Source organism: Mirounga angustirostris, unplaced genomic scaffold, assembly GCF_029215605.1.
Source record: "Mirounga angustirostris isolate CCGP_5_RB_7025 unplaced genomic scaffold, mMirAng1.0.hap1 SCAF_5, whole genome shotgun sequence".
In the NCBI taxonomy this organism is placed as follows: Eukaryota; Metazoa; Chordata; class Mammalia; order Carnivora; family Phocidae; genus Mirounga; species Mirounga angustirostris.
The window spans coordinates 10,006,638-10,023,982 of NW_026991713.1; the positions used below are offsets into that span (position 1 = coordinate 10,006,638).

General features: G+C 56.5%; 1 protein-coding gene across 8 annotated transcripts in view; it reads left to right on the forward strand.

The window, feature by feature from the left end:
- CSNK1E (casein kinase 1 epsilon) overlaps window positions 1-15,803 on the forward strand; it is a 32,875-nt gene extending 17,072 nt beyond the window's left edge. For 4 of the 8 annotated variants that reach the window (XM_064590609.1, XM_045872530.3, XM_054506818.2 and 1 more), the window contains exons 3-13: window positions 5,416-5,526; window positions 5,642-5,790; window positions 6,804-7,032; window positions 7,620-7,790; window positions 9,199-9,347; window positions 12,557-12,617; window positions 13,420-13,612; window positions 13,713-13,852; window positions 14,075-14,194; window positions 14,615-14,680; window positions 15,605-15,803. In XM_064590609.1, coding sequence (XP_064446679.1) covers window positions 5,416-5,526; window positions 5,642-5,790; window positions 6,804-7,032; window positions 7,620-7,790; window positions 9,199-9,347; window positions 12,557-12,617; window positions 13,420-13,612; window positions 13,713-13,852; window positions 14,075-14,194; window positions 14,615-14,631 — 1,340 coding nt within the window. In that variant the 3' untranslated portion in view covers window positions 14,632-14,680; window positions 15,605-15,803. Of the gene's footprint in view, window positions 1-5,415; window positions 5,527-5,641; window positions 5,791-6,803; window positions 7,033-7,619; window positions 7,791-9,198; window positions 9,348-9,936; window positions 10,041-10,136; window positions 11,795-12,556; window positions 12,618-13,419; window positions 13,613-13,712; window positions 13,853-14,074; window positions 14,195-14,614; window positions 14,681-15,604 lie in introns of those variants that run through there. The other 4 variants (XM_054506820.2, XM_054506821.2, XM_045872533.3 and 1 more) reach the window with 4 other exon arrangements.
- The last annotated feature ends 1,542 nt before the right edge of the window (window positions 15,804-17,345 follow it).

Consider the following 17,345-nt stretch of genomic DNA (forward strand, 5'->3'; position numbering starts at 1 on the left):
AGGATGGCAGGGGAATTCAGGGGTTAAAGGGCTCCTCCAACCTGCCCCTCCCCATCTCGGGGAAGGGTGTTCTCCCCAGCACTTTGCCTCCCTGCATCTGTCTGCCGAATCACAGTGCTAGAGGCCCTAGTTTCGGAGTGTCTAGGTCTCTGCCTCCTGCCTGGCTGCGGTCACCATCAGCGCCTGGGTCTCCCTTGCCCCTCACGTCCTCTTCAGTCCTTTCTAATATGCCAGTGGGTCTGAACAGAGGAAGGGATGGGGGGGCGGATTTGTTCCACAGGAGCCATTTGGCAAGGTCTGGGGACATTTTTGATCATTGGAGCTCAGGGAAAAGGGGGTACCACTGGCAGCTAGTGGGTAGAGGTCAGGGATGCTACTAACCATCCTACAGTGCATAGGACAGGCCCCACAGCAAAGAATCGCTGGGCCCCAGGAGGCTGAGAATCCCTGTAATAAGGCATGCGTACCTGGCCCCTGGAGTCTCAGGCTTCAGGCCAAGATCTTAGCTTGGCATTTGAGACCCTTCTGATCTCTCCCTCCCTCACCTCTTCCACAGTCTTCTTCAGCTACCTCAAGCTCTAGCTGCACCAAACCACTCAGTTCACTGCGCCCCACTTCTGTCGGACCTTTGTACCCACTGTGACCTCTGTCTGGCACGGTCCTGCTCACGCCTCCGGAGCCCGTGCGGCCTTTCCTCCTGCTGCCCTGCCCACGGTTAGGTCGCCGGGCCCATGTCTGAAGCCCAGGGGCCCGTTCTTACCAAACCCAACTTCCACTGAGCACTTACTATGTGCCAGGCACTCCCCTAAACCTGTTGACACCTCAGAACAGACTCTGCCACGCCACATCCCCACTGCCCTCCAGAAACGTGTGTGGCTCTCCCCAGTGACGAGTGTCAATGTGCCAGAAGCAGTCCACAGTTTGCAAGTACTTTTTCTCCAGTTGCTCACTGACTTTGGTAATCTATTTTCTTATTAATTTTAATTTTATTTTATGGGGTTCAAAAATGAAAACACACAAAACCAAACACCAAAACACAAAAACATGCTGAGTGAAAGAAGCCAGTCCCAAGAGATTACATATTGTATGATTCCATTTAAAAGAAACGTCCAGAATAGGCAAACCCATAGAGAAAGAAAGTAGATGAGTGGTTGCCTGGAGCTGGGGCTTGGGGGAGATGCGGAGCGAATGCTGAAGGGTCTTGGGCTTTAGAGATAGTGAAAATATTCTAAAATCGATTGTGGTGTAGGTTGCGCAGTCTTGCAAATATACTAAAACCCACTGAACTGTATACTTTAAAGAAGTAATTGTGGGGACGCCTGGGTGGCATAGTCGTTAAGCGTCTGCCTTCAGCTCAGGTCATGATCCCAGGGTTCTGGGATCGAGCCCCACATCGGGCTCCCTGCTCTGCGGGAAGCCTGCTTCTCCCTCTGCCCACTCCCCCTGCTTGTGTTCCCCCTCTGGCTGTCTTTCTCTCTGTCAAATAAATTTAAAAATCTTAAAAAAAAAACACAAAAAAAATGTTTAAAAAAAAAAAAAGAAGTAATGGTGTAGTATGTGAATTATATCCCAACAGAGGTGTCGGGAAAAGTGGCAGCCCATAACCTAGAACCCGGTGAATGTCCCCTCCTGGGCTAGCGGTCAGCGTAGCCCTGCCCGGCCCTCACTGGTTTCTCATGCTTCTTTCCAGTGTTTTCTTTTTTTTTTTTAAAGATTTTATTTATTTATTTGAGACAGAGAGAATGAGAGAGAGAGAGCACATGAGAAGGGGGAGGGTCAGAGGGAGAAGCAGACTCCCTGCAGAGCAGGGAGCCCGATGCGGGACTTGATCCCGGGACTCCAGGATCATGACCTGAGCCGAAGGCAGTCGCTTAACCAACTGAGCCACCCAGGCACCCCCAGTGTTTTCTTATGTAGATACAACCAAACACAGATCCGTATTATTTCCCCCATCTTTTTATTTTTTTTAAACTGGAAAGAGCATAGAATACATACTGATTTGTACTTTGCTTTTTCACTTCCTGTATCTTTGAGATCTTTCCACTTCTGCACAGAGAGAGCTTCCTCATTCTTTTTCCGTTGTATTCCATGTTATTGATGGGCCATTCTTTATTTAACCAAGCCCCAGAATGATGGACATCTGGGCCGTGTCCAGGTTTTGCTGTTGCGAACAGCCTCATCCAGGCCCCTTTTGCACTCACTGGGGTGTTGAGCGCACCCCCGAAGCGGGAGCCGAATTTCTCAGTTCACACCCGGGCCTCTTGAGGCGCGGTGCCCACTGCCCCGCGGCCCTGCCCCCCCCCCCCCCCCCCGCGCGGGCATCTTACCGCGGGACTCCTGCCAGTCATAGGTGGGAGTACTCTTTGAGGACCGTCTGCGTTTCTCTCACAAGGAGGTTGAGCATCTTTTCATAGGAGTACGCTGTTTTTATATTAATGATTTCTTTCTCTTGAAGTATCTGTTCAGATCCTTCACCCTGTTTCCCTTGAGCCTTTGGTCTTTTTCCTACTGATGCGTAGGAGCTCGTTCACATATTAGTGCTACCAGCCACTTGCCGCTGATAAGACACGGGTATATTTCTTAGGACTTTGTTGCTGGTGTTTTTGCCGTGGATTCCCTTTTTGGATGGGATGGAGCCATTTTCTTTCCTTTTTTTTTTTTTTAATGGCCTTTCGATTTTAAATCAGGGATAAAAAGCCTTGCCTACCCCAAAGTTGTAAGGCAATGCTCTCTTTTCTTCTCAGATCTCATTGTTGTCTTTTTATTAAGTGTTGAGTAGGTAACAAGAGAAGACATACAGCAAATATGCATGCTCTTAGGCACCATCCCCCCCTTCCCCTGAGAGAGGATGTGCCTGTCACCTTGTAGGGTCCTGCCACCCCATCGTGCCCCCTCCTCTGCTTTCCCCTCACAGAGGGCACCACCATCTGACCGTTGAAATTGTTACCTCGTGTTAAAGAGTTTTATTACGTTTGTATCCCTAGACCTAACCCTGTTCAGCATTGCGTGTTTTCAACCGTGCCTGTGTTCTCCTGTCTCTCCCTATCTTTCAACAGAGGTGAAATTCACATAACACAACCATTTTCAAAATACACAATTCAGTGGCATTTGGTACATTCCCAGTGTTGTGCAACCACCATTCCTGTGTAGTTCCAAAGCATTTTCATCACCCCAAAAGAAAACCCCGTACCCATTAAGTAGGCACACCTTCTTTCCCCCTCCCCACCCCTGACCACCAGTCTATTCCCGGATTCTGCAGATTTAACCTATTCTGGACATTTCCTGTAATGGAATCTGGCAGCATCTGTGCCTTGGTGTCTGGCTTGTTCACCTAGCACATTTGTAAGGTTCATCGATGTTGTAGCATGTGTCGGTCCTCCCTTTCTGTGGCTGAATAACATCCCGCTGCATGGAGAGATGCGTTCAGTTTGTCCACACAGCCCGTTGCTGGGCACTGGCTTGTCTTCACCTTGGGTTCTCGTGAACGGGGCAGCTCCTTGCTCTCTCGTACTGAGCGTTAAGATGCTGGGAGCCGAGACGCCTGGGTGGCTCAGTCGGTTAAGCCTTTGCCTTCAGCTTGGGTCATGATCCCAGGGTCCTGGGATCAAGTCCTACGTCAGGCTCCTTGTTCAGCGGGAGCCCGCTTCTCCCTCTGCCTGATGCTCCCCCTGCTTGTGCGTGCACTCTCTCTGACAAATAAATAAAATCTTTAAAAAAAAAAAAAAAAAGATGCTGGGAGCCGCCTGGAGCCGGTATCTGTTGCTTTGCCCTGCCCCGTGGCCTCCCTCTCTCCGACTGCATCGCAACTTAGCCGTTCTTCTGATGTTGGGCATTCGGGTGGTTGGCAGTTGTGAACATTCTTGTCCTCCTGGAGCTCACATGTTTCTGAAGGGCATATACTCGGGAGTGGACTTGCTTGGGAAAGGGTTATGTGTGTGTTCAACTCTACTGGGTAGATGCCAACCTGGTTTTTTTTTTTTTTTAAAGATTTATTTATTTATTTGAGAGAGCGAGACTGAGAGAGAGCACATGAGAGGGGGGAGGGTCAGAGGGAGAAGCAGGCTCCTCGCTGAGCAGGGAGCCCGATGCGGGACTCGATCCCGGGACTCCAGGATCATGACCTGAGCCGAAGGCAGTTGCTTAACCAACTGAGCCACCCAGGCGCCCGCCAACTTGGTTTTCAAAGTGGCTGTGCTGGGGCGCTTGGCTGGCTCAGTCCATGGAGCGTGTGGCTCTTGATCTCGGGGTCGTGGGCTCGAGCCCCACATTCAGTGTAGAGATTACTTAACAACAACAAAAAAGGCAAAGCGGCTGTGCTAACTTATACTCCACCTTTTTCTTTTTATCACACAAACTTTGGCTTCACTTGGGATTTCTCCTGGTGTGTGGGGCGTGAACTATGGTGTCTTTCCTCAGATGGCTAACTACTGGTTCCAAGGGCGCTTACGGCAGAGCCTCGTCTTTTCCCCTGACTTGAGACACAGGCTTTCTCCCATCCTACATTCTCCGGCGCTGGTGCCCTCCTCTGGATCTCGTGCTGTGTGTGTGTACTAAGGCTCAACTGTTTCAGTTTATCGCCTGGCCTCTCTCAGTCTGGCCCCCGGCCTCTAGCTCAGCCCACTCAGTATTAGAGCTGGGGAAACTGAGGCAAGGCACAGTTTAGATTTGGGTCTTTCTTAGGACTTCTTTTTTTTTTTTTTTTAAGATTTTATTTATTTATTTGAGACAGAGAGAATGAGAGACAGAGAGCATGAGAGGGAAGAGGGCAGAGGGAGAAGCAGACCCCCTGCTGAGCAGGGAGCCCGATGCGGGACTCGATCCCGGGACTCCAGGATCATGACCTGAGCCGAAGGCAGTCGCTCAACCAACTGAGCCACCCAGGCGCCCCTTTCTTAGGACTTCTTGACGAGATCGGGCGCGTTCAGGGTGGGATGGCCGCAGACTCTTGGGACTTCTTGAGACAGAGCCTGGCCCCGCCCGCCTCTCCTCCTCAGCCTGACATCCCTCTGACCTCACTCCTCTCCAGCTCAGTGGCTCCCACTCCCAGGATAAAATTCCTCTTACGTCATCTGTGAGCCCCCTGCAGTCCCTCTCGTCTCCCTTCACGTCTGGCCTTCTCTGCTGCACCAGCCCGTGGCTCTCTGAGATGTCTGCAGTTCTTTCCTCCCGGCCTTCCCCTCCCACATGCCGCTCAACCCCCTCCCCTCCTGCCCAAGCTGGGCCGGGTGTCCACTCTGTGCCCGCAGTCCTTCCGCTTCCCTTGGATGCAGTGCTGGGCCCTTTGCCACCTTTCTGGCCTCCCCCAAGGGGCGCTGAGCTGCTCAGGGTCAGACAACCAAGTTGGCCCTGACCTGAGGCCACCTGCCTGGCCGAGCGTGACCCAGGTCCCTTGTGCCCCTCCTCCGCCCCTGGCAGGTGCCAACATTGCCTCTGGTGAAGAAGTTGCCATCAAACTCGAGTGTGTGAAAACGAAGCACCCGCAGCTGCACATCGAGAGCAAGTTCTACAAGATGATGCAGGGAGGAGGTGAGGGCTGGGTGGGGCCTGGGGGCGGAGCCTGAGGAGCTCGGGGTGGGGTGTGCATGCTAGTGTGCATGTGTGGGCGAGGGTCTACTCTGACACCCTCATCTCTGGCCCTCAGTGGGAATCCCATCCATCAAGTGGTGCGGAGCCGAGGGGGACTACAATGTGATGGTCATGGAGCTGCTGGGGCCCAGCCTCGAGGACCTCTTCAACTTCTGCTCCCGCAAGTTCAGCCTCAAGACGGTGCTGCTCCTGGCCGACCAGATGGTGAGTCGCCACCTACCCTCCCCAGCCAGGGACTGTGGGCCCTGCTGGGCTTGCGGCTTCCCTTCCAACCTCTGTTTCCCCACCAGGCACAGGGTACCAGCCCTGCCTCCTGCCTCTGGAGGATGCCACAGCAGGAGGCAGTGACAGGGACATGGACCAGGACCAGGGGACCTTGATCATTGGCTGTAGAATGGGGGAGGGAGGGTTAAATGCAGATCTCCAGGCCTCCTGGGTTGGGCTTCTGGGGTAGGACCTGGGACTCTGCCCTGGGGTGATTCTAAAGCTAGTGATCACACAGACCTGGGTCACACCCCAGTATGCTGACTCTAGGTGATCGCTAAGCCTCTCTGACCATCAGTTGTCTCAGATCAGAGTGTCCCCTTTGCTGGGCTGTTGTGGGGTCAAGTGGGACACCATGCAGTGCCTGGACCAGAACAGATGATAAGCAACCTTTAGATCCTAAAGCCCTTTATAAACTCAGGGCAGGAAACCTTTTTTAAAAATAGAAAAGCATAGGATTTTGGACCCGGAATGATACACGGAGCTCCTGTTAGGCAGGGTCTGGGTCTGCGGCTGTTACTAGAACAGCCTTCGAAATGCCTCTCTAATTCCGGCCCCCCAAGTCCGATGAGGGTGTAGAGCCAGGCAGCAGAGGCTTCCCTCGGGCCCAGATGCCTTTCCGGGCTTCATTTCTAGATCTTGCCATTAGCTTTCCTACCTTGCTCTCTTTCCCTGTCTCACAGCAACCTCGGTGAACTCCTCTTTCAGAATTCCCGTCTGTGTCACTTCCTCCAGGAAGCCTTCTCTGACCTACCCCTTGAGATCATCTCACATAGTTACAGAGACAGATCTTTCTGCCCTACCCAGGGCAGGGACCACGGATGTGTGTTTTCCGTCCCTACCACCCCAGCCCTCGGGCCCCAGTGCAGGGCCTGGCCCTGAGTGCTTGGTGAAAGCCCTTCCCTGGACCGCTTGCTGAATGATTTGCTGTCCCCCCCCTCCCCCCCCCCCAGATCAGCCGTATCGAGTACATCCACTCCAAGAACTTCATACACCGGGACGTCAAACCTGACAACTTCCTCATGGGGCTGGGGAAGAAGGGCAACCTGGTGTACATCATCGACTTCGGCCTGGCCAAGAAATACCGGGATGCCCGCACGCACCAGCACATCCCCTACCGGGAAAACAAGAACTTGACTGGCACTGCCCGCTACGCCTCCATCAACACCCACCTGGGCATCGGTGAGTGTGAGGCCCGGGAGCCCCGTGCAGCCGTGGGCTTGCGGGCCAGGGCCCTGGCTTTCTGCAGCTGGATGTTTTCCCCGCGTTGGGCCCACAAAGTCAGGCCTTCCCCTCCAGGAGGAGAGCTGTGACGTAGCAGCACCTTAACGTGCCTGACGTCATCCCCACAGCGGCCTGGTGGAGTGGGGGGCGCCGGGCTCCCAGCTGCAACACCGTTGCTTCAGGTCGTGCGGCTTAGCAGGTACCAGAGTCGGATTTGACCCTGGCCCTGTCTGAGGCCACACTTGTGCCCTGTCCCCAGAGTGGGCTGGCAAGGGGGCACCAGCGTGCCTGCTGTAAAGCTGTTGAGTGAGAAGGTTCCTGGGCTGGAGGAACTAGGCCCAGATTGAGTAGGGAAAGCTCGGCCCCAGGCCTTCTCCTGTAGAAGGGTTACCCTGAGCCGTGGGTGTTTGTGTTGGAGTTGCAGCTAGCCGGCGTGCGGGGCGGCGGGGTGAGGGGGTGGGGGGCGTATCCTGGAGGAGGGGGGCCTCTGTTGGCCAGGAGCCCCGGTGGACCCTGCCCCTCACCCTGTCCTCGACTCCGTGCAGAGCAAAGCCGCCGAGACGACCTGGAGAGCCTGGGCTACGTGCTCATGTACTTCAACCTGGGCTCCCTGCCCTGGCAGGGCCTCAAAGCGGCCACCAAGCGCCAGAAGTATGAGCGCATCAGTGAGAAGAAGATGTCGACACCCATCGAGGTCCTCTGCAAAGGCTACCCCTGTGAGTAGCCCCGCGGGGGAGGCGGCCCCTCTGAGCGGAACACAAGGCCGCACAGCCTTAGTCCCGGGCTGTCACTGCTTCGTCCCGCGAGGGCAGCATATTAGGAAAAGCTCGTTCTTCCTCGCCCTGTGAGCCTCTGAAGCTTCTCCTCACCGCACATGGGGGGCGTTGCCCCCCACCAGGCAGTTCTCTGTGACACCTGTTGGGTGTCCTCTAGCTTGACTCCATTTTGATACCGTCTGCCTGGAGACGGCGGGAGATCCCACTGGTCCGGGGCCCGATCCCACAAAACTGCCCCCATCCCTGCCTCCGGTGCCGGTCACGAGTCCGGCTTGCCACCCGGGCTCTGACCGGCCATCTGTGAGTCTGACGTTCCCGCGCCCCGCTCCTCAGCTGGGATGAATTCGCTAGAGCAGCTCATAGGATTCAGGGAAACTGATTTTGCATACCCCTTTACTAAAGGCTACGATAAAGGATGTGGATGAATAGCCAGATGAAGAGATACATAGCGTGAGGTCTGGGAAGGAAGGGCCTGAGCACAGGGGCTTCTGTCCCTATGGAGCTGGGGCGTGTCACCCTCCTCTATGGGGAGTTCACCAATCTGGAAGCTGTCCAAACCCCATACTGTTGGGATTTTTATGGAGGCTTCTTTGTGTAGACATAAGCGAGTACTAACTCTATTTCCAGCCTCTCTCCCTTCTAGAGAGGTGTTTGGGGGTGGGGCGCTGAAAATTCTAAGCTGCTAAGCTTCTAAGCATGGCTTGGTCTTGATGGTGACCAGCCCCCACCCATCCAGGGGCCATTAGGAGTCACCACATCGGAACAAAAGATGCTCCTAGCGCTCTTAGCATTTAGGGATTTACGGGGGTTTTAGGAATGGCAGAGGCCAGTATACATACATTTGCTGTTAGCTCACAAGGGCTCTCCCCGCCCCCGCTTTCCGGAGGAGGAGATGCCTTCTGTGTCTTCGGTCTTCTGTGTTTGGTCACGTTGGGTCACAGTTAGCCTTCTGTGGCTTTGGTCATGTTGGGAGTTCCCACTGGGCCCTTGACTGTCCTTTGGATCTTATGGCAGCTCTTGATCTGCCGTCTGCATGCCCGGTCCCCAGAGTGATTGGCAAGAGCAGGTAGAGCGGTGGCCTGAGGCCCTGCGGTGCTCCTTACTGTGAGGGGGCGCTTGTTCCTAATTCCCAGCTCTTGGGTCTAGTCGAGTCTTCAAGGGCCTATTCACCGGCTCGCGAGGGTTTTAGCGCTGTGAGGAAGACCGTCGCTCTGCTCTGCCGTCCTCTTGTCCCCTCCTAGATTGAAAGCGTTTGGAGGGACAGTGGGTGGGCAGGACAACCCGGGCTGCGGGGGTGGGGCCCGGGGAGCCTGGGCCTCACGGCAGCCTTTTCTGTGACCCCCGCCAGCCGAGTTCTCCACATACCTCAACTTCTGCCGCTCCCTGCGGTTCGATGACAAGCCTGACTACTCGTACCTGCGTCAGCTCTTCCGTAACCTCTTCCACCGGCAGGGCTTCTCCTACGACTACGTCTTCGACTGGAACATGCTCAAATTCGTGAGTCACCTGGAGGCCAAGGCGGGCTTGGGGGACTGGACGGGGAAGGCCCCGACTCTTAAGGCCAAAGTGACCCTCTGGCGGGCGGGGCTCCCGAAAAGTGGAGGCTATGAGCTGGACAGTGCCAGCGACCTCGCTGGACTCCCGGAGTCCCCGCGGCCCCCCCATTCCAGCCTCATCTGTGCTGACCGCGCGTGCCGCTCTGGGCAGTGGGGCAGGGGGGCACCACCTCCCGCCAGGCCCAAGAGGACCTGGCCGGGCCTTGAGTCCCTCCTAGGTGCCCTCGGTGGCGCGTGGATGGCGCTGGCGGGCCCCCCGGCCGTCCTGATCGTCGCCTACACCACCCTGCTCTTATTGTTCTGCACGTCCCAGGCGGCTGCCTTCACCGTGGCCCCTCTGGCCAGCCTGGACCCATTCATTGTGGTTTCTTTCTTCCTGGTCATGGGACCCTGGGTCTTGCTAGGCGGTTGTTCTGTCTCCCTCTTTTAAGGGTCTTGGGGGGGGGGGGGGGAGAAGCGTTCGTCAGCGGTGCCTGGAGCTCCGGAATCTGTGAAATCGTGTGTCTTGTTTCACGTCTCTTCTGGAAAAGGGGGCTTCCTCGAGCCAGGCTCAGCCCCGTGACAACGAAGCTATCACGCTGCCCTGCCCCCGCCCCTGTCCCTGTGCCGGGCCCACGTACTCACCCTCATACTGGTAAGGACCCTCCAAGGCCCGGCCTTTCCAAGATTTACCACTTGGCTGGGCGAGCACAAGAGGCTGAGCCTCTGCTGTGCTCTCTGTCCCTTCCAGGTGCCCGGCGCCCCTGGGCACCCAGGGCCCTCCAGATAGGCCCCTGGAGGAGGTGGAGGAGCTGCCCCCCCAAAACTACTGGCCTGTGGTCTGGACTCCGGGGCCCCAGTTCTGACGTCACCAGGTGTGTCTGAGCCCATCGGGGCCAGGCCTGAGGAGGTGTCCCTTGGCCTGGTGGGGTGCAGTGGAGAGGGAGTGGTGAAGGCCCTGCCGTGAGATTCTTGGGGATGAATCAGCTGCCTGATGAACCGAGCCTGAAGGAGGGACGATGTTCACTGCCCTGGAGGGCCTGGTGGGAACGGGCACCGGGAGCGGCTTCAGCAAGACCCCGACGGTGGCCTCTGTATTGAACTTGAACTCATTAAATGCCCCTCACCTGTACCGCGCTTCATGCTGGTGTGCCTCTCCTTTCGTGGCGGACGTCAGATGCTCAGGACCCGAGGGCTTATTCTCCTGGACGTAGGGGTCAGCGCTGGGTACCGTTCCCTAAGGAGTTCGACAGAGGTCGGGCGGAGAGCCGCGGTCCCACGGGCCAGGGGACTCGAGGGGTGGGGGTGGGCGATGGGCAGTGGGGCACCTTGCACCCGAGACCTTCCAGGTGGGAGTGTGGCCGAGGGCCAAGGGCCAGATCTTCTCGCCAAAGGGCATTCGTTGCTCAGGGCATCTGGACACCGGGCACGCACTCATCCGTGTAGAAAGTCATCCGTGGGTCGGCTTCAGGGATGGGCTTGGCCCTTCTGCTCAGTGTAGCTCCAAGAATGGGTTTTATGTTGTCAAGGCTTGCACCATGCAATATGGTAGCCACTGCCTACGTGTGGCTAATTTTTAATTAATTAAAATTAATCAAAGCTGAAAATGTAGCTCCTCAGTCACATTTGCTACGTTTCAAGTTGTCAGGAGCCACCTGTGGCTGGTCAGTGGCTTTCCTGTCCAATGAGGCAGACGTGAACATTTCCATCATCACAGAAAGTTCTGTGGGACAGTGCTCCTCTAGATGGCTCCTTATAGCACCTCTCGTGGAACCATCCAGCTGACAAGATCTCATCTCAAACCAGGCCACAAGCACCCTCCCTGCCCATTGCTGGCACCCTGACCCCTTCCTGGGGTCCCCTTTGAGGCAGGCTCTAGAGTCAGAAGCTGAGCAGAGGTACCCACAGCCTTATTCTGCACCGATCTCTGACCTGAGGGCCTGGACTGGATCACTGGGCGCCTTTGACCCCATCACCACCACGGTGAACTCCACCATCTCCACCTGCCTGTTGGCAGAAGCATCTGCAGACATGCAATGGGGACCTTCCGTGTCTTCACCCCAAGGCCAGGCCTCTGGTGCCATTACCAGCACTTACCTATGGACTGGACACCATGCTGGGCACCAAGGGCTACGGACTCCTGTGGGAAGGATCCCACCCCTGACTGAGAGCGTCTGTCCTTGAAGTGGCCACCCCGTGTAGCATCAGGGCCCCAGAATCCCTGGATCCCCAGAGTCTGGGACGTTGCCGTCAGCACACGGAGCCACTGTGTTCCGCGGTCCAACCAGCAGGCCAGGAGGAAACTTGGTATAGCCAAGGACAGGGGTCCGCACAACAGGGCTGGTTGCTTGTGTGACTTTGATGTTGACCTTTTGTGTTTTCTGTGGGCAAATAAAAGCCAAGAAACCTCCCTGGTGTGCAATTCTTGAGGCGTCACTGGTTGGATGGAAACGTGGAGAGTAGCTCCTCCTGCTCTGGGGTTGGCCTTGACCCGAGCCTGCTGGGGTCACCAGGGGCAGGGGCTCCAGCCCTCTGCGCACTCGCTCAGCCCAGGGCTGTACTCCTCTGAGCAGATCCCTTGGCTTCACCAGCCTCAGTTGGCCCAGGCCGGGGATGAGCTCGTCCCTGCCCGGCCCGCAGGTTTCCTGAGCGGAGCTGCAGCTCTTAACACAGGCCTGCTCTGCTTCTGGCTGAGATGCTCTCTGCCATCCTATCACCGAGTGGGAGCCCGGGGCCGGGGGCATGGCCTGAGGGGAGGTGGTACTGGAGTCAGGACCTAGCGCCCTGGCGGTTCCAGGCCTGCCCAGATAGGCTTGTGGGTGGGAAGGCTGGGGATGTGCGTCCCTCCTAAGTCCTCTGGGGGTACAGAGTAGGATTGGGTGACAGAGGCCTGGATTCAGACCCTGGCCCTGCCCTGAGCTGTGTGACCCCACACAGGGTCATGAGGGCTCCTCGGGCCTCGATTCCTCACTAGGATTCAGGGATCATTCTGATCCCTAGTCCCTATCTCCTGGAGTTGCTTAAAGGCAAGGGCCGCCCCCAGCCCTCATTCCCCAAGGACAGCAGGGCCTTCTTGGCCAGGTCCCTGGGAGAGACACAGGGTTGCAGGAGTCTGCACCCCATGGCCCGTGAACAGGCCCCCCACTCAGCCTGCAGCTCTCTCCTCCACAGATGCGGCCCCCCTCATGCCAGCCCCCTGCCCTTCCCTGTGGACGACCCCGGGACCAACTAGGTAATGCGGCCAGGTGCCGCTCCCATGCCATGCTCCTCTCTCTGAGCCTTTCTCCTTTCCTCCTGCACTGGGGTGGCAGTGGCTGAAGGGCAGGCCCTGGGGGCTCACGGAACCCTTCCGCCCCAGCCTGCCTGTTGGACCTCTTTTTCCTCCACAGGGCATCTAGCCCATTCTTCCTTGAGCTCCCCCTGAGCTCCTGTCTTGTCCCAGGGCCGGCAGCATCTGTGTGAGTCCCCGGGCCTCCCCCACAGCACCTGCCAGAAGTCATTGCCCGGTCCAGGGACAGGGGAAGAACAGCCTTTGACAAATCCCCTGGCTGGTGCCCTGGTTCAAACACTGGCCTTGCCTTTTAGCTAGCCTGTTCCTCTTTCTCTGGATCTCTGAACACCTGCCCTGCTTGTTTGGAAACTTTGAGGGGCTGAGGGCTTCGGAACACAGTAGGGGCCCAGGTTGGGAGGGCCAAGGAGTGCCCTTGGACATTCTGGGGCATTAACCCTCCCAGCTCTGCCTCAGCCCCATGAGACCAGGGCAGAGTGACCTCGCCCTGCTCCTCAGACCCAGCTTCCTCCTTCCTCCGGGTGGTTGTGTGGCTTTGTTTCTCTGTACTGTGTGATTGGGGGTCATTTCCAGGCATCTTGGGCTTCCTGCCTTGTGGGGAGGAGGTTGGACCAGAGGGTTTCTGAGCTGCATCTTCCCCAGGTGCCCACCCGGCCTCTTTCCCCATGCTCTGCGCTGCGGGAATGCTGGATCTCCGAGCACCATGACCTCACAGGCCTGACCAGGTCTCATCTCGTCCCCACAGGGCGCAGCCCGGAACCCCGAGGACGTGGACCGGGAGCGGCGAGAACACGAGCGCGAGGAGAGGATGGGACAGCTCCGGGGATCCGCAACCCGAGCCCTGCCCCCTGGCCCACCCACGGGGGCCACCGCCAACCGGCTCCGCAGTGCTGCCGAGCCTGTGGCTTCCACCCCAGCCTCCCGCATCCAGCAAGCTGGTGAGCGGGGACCTTGCGCAGTGGGCTGGGCCCGAGGGGGGCCAGGGCAGCCGGGGACCCGGACACTGAGGGTGGCCTCCCCCTGCTTTTCACCCTCTAGGCAATACTTCTCCCAGAGCGATCTCACGAGTCGACAGAGAGAGGAAGGTGAGCATGAGGCTACACAGGGGTGCGCCTGCCAACGTCTCATCCTCCGACCTCACTGGGCGGCAAGAGGTCTCCCGGATTTCAGCCTCACAGGTGAGCTGCACTCACTCCAGCCCTCCCATGCCTCACCACTGTGCCCAGGGGCCATGGCCTGGAGGGAGTCCGGGCTGGCACTTCTGTTCTCGCCTCTCCGATAACCTTGGAGCGGGCCCTTTTGTTGAGCAGGGCCTTGGCTTCTTTTAATCTCCTGAGGTTGGCTTAGCCCCAGTGAGCAAAGTAGAAACTGAGGCTCAGAGAAGTCGCTTGCCCCAGCAGGTGGTGGTGCTGGGATCCTGCCTTCGGGACCGGGGCCCAGTCCGGGTGGGCAGCAGGGAGCTCCCGGAGGAGGGGCTCGTGGTCCAGGCCATCATGAAGTCCCCCTCGGGGCCTGGTCAGGTCAGCACAGGGTGGAGGGATGGGCAGATTCTGCTGGTGGCCCCACTTGGGACCACATTTAGACTAGGAAAGTTGGGAAGGGGGAGTCTGTGGTTTGCCCAGGGAAGGCGTCTTGGCAGAGGCGGGCAGGAGACCTGCTTTGGTCCTTTTGCTTGTGGTGGGTGAGCCTCGGGACGGGCCACGAGCTGGGAGTCTGGTGGCCCTGACGTATGTGTGGCCCGGAGCAGCTACTTTGCCTCTCTGGGCAACGTTCTTGTCTACGAAGCAGCTGCCTTCTAGGGTCATTGAGGTCACACACACCCCCTTCCCTTGGCTGCAGGGGTGGTGGGGGTGGGCGCAGAGCTCCACGGTAGGGGAAGACTTGCTAGACTGCATCACTGGCAGCTGATCCCCTGTCTACCTTTGTGCCTCCTCCCAAAGACAAGCGTGCCATTTGACCATCTCGGGAAGTGAGGAAGAGCCACCATCGGACCAGTATTTGCTTAGGTGAGTCAACAATGCTGCAGACGCAGCCCAGCCAGGTCTAGAAACACCCATGGCTCCGGGAGGAGAGGAGTGTGTGTTGTGGAGTGATAGGGAAATTCATTCCACCCCAAATCAACAGCTCTTGAGAGAATTCACCTCAGAGCTACTTGACTCAGCCTGGCCCATACCAGCTAATTGCTGCTGGAAGAACCCTTCCTCTGCCCTCAGACCAGTCTTCCATCCTTAAAATAGTCTGCAGAGTTAGTTCTTAGCAGAGACAGTCCCGGGGCCCACACCCTGACCTCCCCCAGGCCTTTAGTCCTGCCTCAGCCCCTGGGCTGTTAGCACGTAGAATAGGGTCATGTACTTGGGAGTTTATCAGCTGTAAGAGAAGGCCCTGGTGGCCTTCAGAGTGGCCAGCGTGGATCTCGAAGGGACTTCCATGGCCACGTGTGGGCCTGAGGTGCTGTACAGCAGGTCTCTCTTCTGGGGCCTGGCTTGGGGAAGCAGAGGTGGTAGATGTTCTTGGGGGGTCTGTGGGGGGGGGGAATGTCTGAGCTCCCTGGGGAATAGGGAAATGTCTGAGCTCCCATGGCAGGGGCTTCACCGGCTTGGCCTCACACCAGGACATCCTGAGCGTGAGGTGCTTTGCAGAAATTCATTCCACACATAGAGCTGGGGTGTGAAACGGGGCTTGCCTTCACCAGCTGTCAGGTCTGGGAACCGTCCTTCCGTGGCAGAGAGGGGCGGACGTATGGCTGCTCACCGAGAGGACAGAGGAGGGAGAGAGATTTTGTTCTTCCCATGAAAATGGAGCACCCACTATGTCCCTGGAGAGGGACCAGCTCAAAGCCTCGGGACAGGAGCGTGGGAACTGCAGGTGGTCTGGCGGATGGGTGGCCAGAGGCAGACATGCACCTGATCTGTCTTCTCTCTCCCTTCTAGTGTCTTCACTGTATTTTCTTTTAAAAAACAACAACAACAAAAAGATGGGGAAAAAAACCACTCAAAAGAACAAAAAGAAAAAAACCCAGCATAAAACCGACGATGGATTTTCTTTTATTTTTTTTCTTTTTCTTTGCTTTTCTTTTTTTTCTTCTTCTTCTTCTTTTTTTTTTTTTTTTTTTGGCCAATGGCAAGAAGATAGGATGCCTTCAGCACAGAGGATTCTTGTCCCTACGCGTTTACCGCTGTCCACAATCTTCAGGCTGCCAAATGCTCGCCAGACGCCACGGCCTCGCCCCAGCCCACACGGGCACCGGCCGGGAGGGGCTGTCCCTGTGTTGGAGACGCAGCTGGTCCTCAGGTGCCATCAAGAGGTGGCCTGAGGAGCCGGGGGAATGGTGTGGTTGGTCAGGGGCAGATCCCACTGGGGGCTCTTGAGCCGCAGGACCCCAGGAGACAGGCACAGCTCCTACTGCCCCGAGATGACTGTGGCTGAATTTCTGTGTTGGGCTTTTTCCAGTGTCCCCTGAACGTCTGGGTCTCTTCTTTGCCTCTCCAAGAAGACTTTGAGGAATGGGTGGCGAGGTGGCGGGGGCTGAGATTCCTTGTGTGCGTGTGTGTCTGTATGTGAAGCTCCCAGGACAGCAGGTGCCTCGCCCCGCCTGCCAGGCGGACTTTTTTGGGTTCTCATCCTCCTAACAAGGACACAGGGGTAGGCAGTGACTTCCGTGGCCCTCGAGAAGAGCACAGAGGGTCCTTCCCACTACCAACCCCCGAGACTATCAGCAGCCCGTGGCAGCCCCATCCGCTTTCCCTGGTCTTAGGGCAGAATCCGTGGAGACTACTTCCAGAAAGCATCCGGCTCCTGGGTTATAAATTAATTCTCCAGTCCTGACACTCACCTGGCACCCCACCCTCCCCGTGTTCTGCCTGTCTCTCTCTCTCTCTCTCTCTCTCTCTCTCTCTCGGAGGAGGAGCCTGGGGTCAGGGCTGGGCACTGGATTTATCCACCCCTCCTAGTTAACACCCAGTTTTACTTTATTTTTGTTTGTTTTCTCCGTGTGTGTATTTCCTAATTTATTTACCTCTTTTTCCCCTTTTTTTCTTTTTCTTTTTCTTTTTTTAATTAAAGAGCAAAGCTTTTTATTACTTTGTAATTTAAAAAACTGAAAAAAAAATACTGAAGAACTTTGGGGGGAATTTTGTACTTTTTTCCTGTGTAAATATTGGACTTTTTTGAGCTTTATTGTGGTTGTTAATTTGAAGTAATAAAGTAGCAAAGGATAAAGTGACATGGGTAGCCCTTGGTCCACCTCTTTGCTGGGGGGGGGGGGGTGGAGTTCTCCCCAGCAGCCCTGGGAGTGGGTTGGGGGGGTGACTCGGCCAGTGACTGGTGCCTCCCTGGGGTTATTTTAAACCAGTATTTCAAAAAACTGCAGACACTCCAGCTGGGACCTCATTCAAGTGCAGATTCAGCCGCAGGAGGACTGGTGTCCATCCTCACAAGGTCCAGGGGATGCCGCTCGCCCAGGACCACACTGCATAGGAAGGTTCCAGGCCCTCTTCACAGCAGGAGCTTATACACACAAGAATTCTCAGTTCGGTCCTATTAATCTCCCTGCCTTCAGATGAGGAAACAGCGTACAAGTAAAGTGACTTGCCCAAGGTCATACAGCTAACTCTCTGGCAGCAGAACCAGGATTCAAACCCCACCACGGACCAGGGAGCCCTGTGAGTGAGG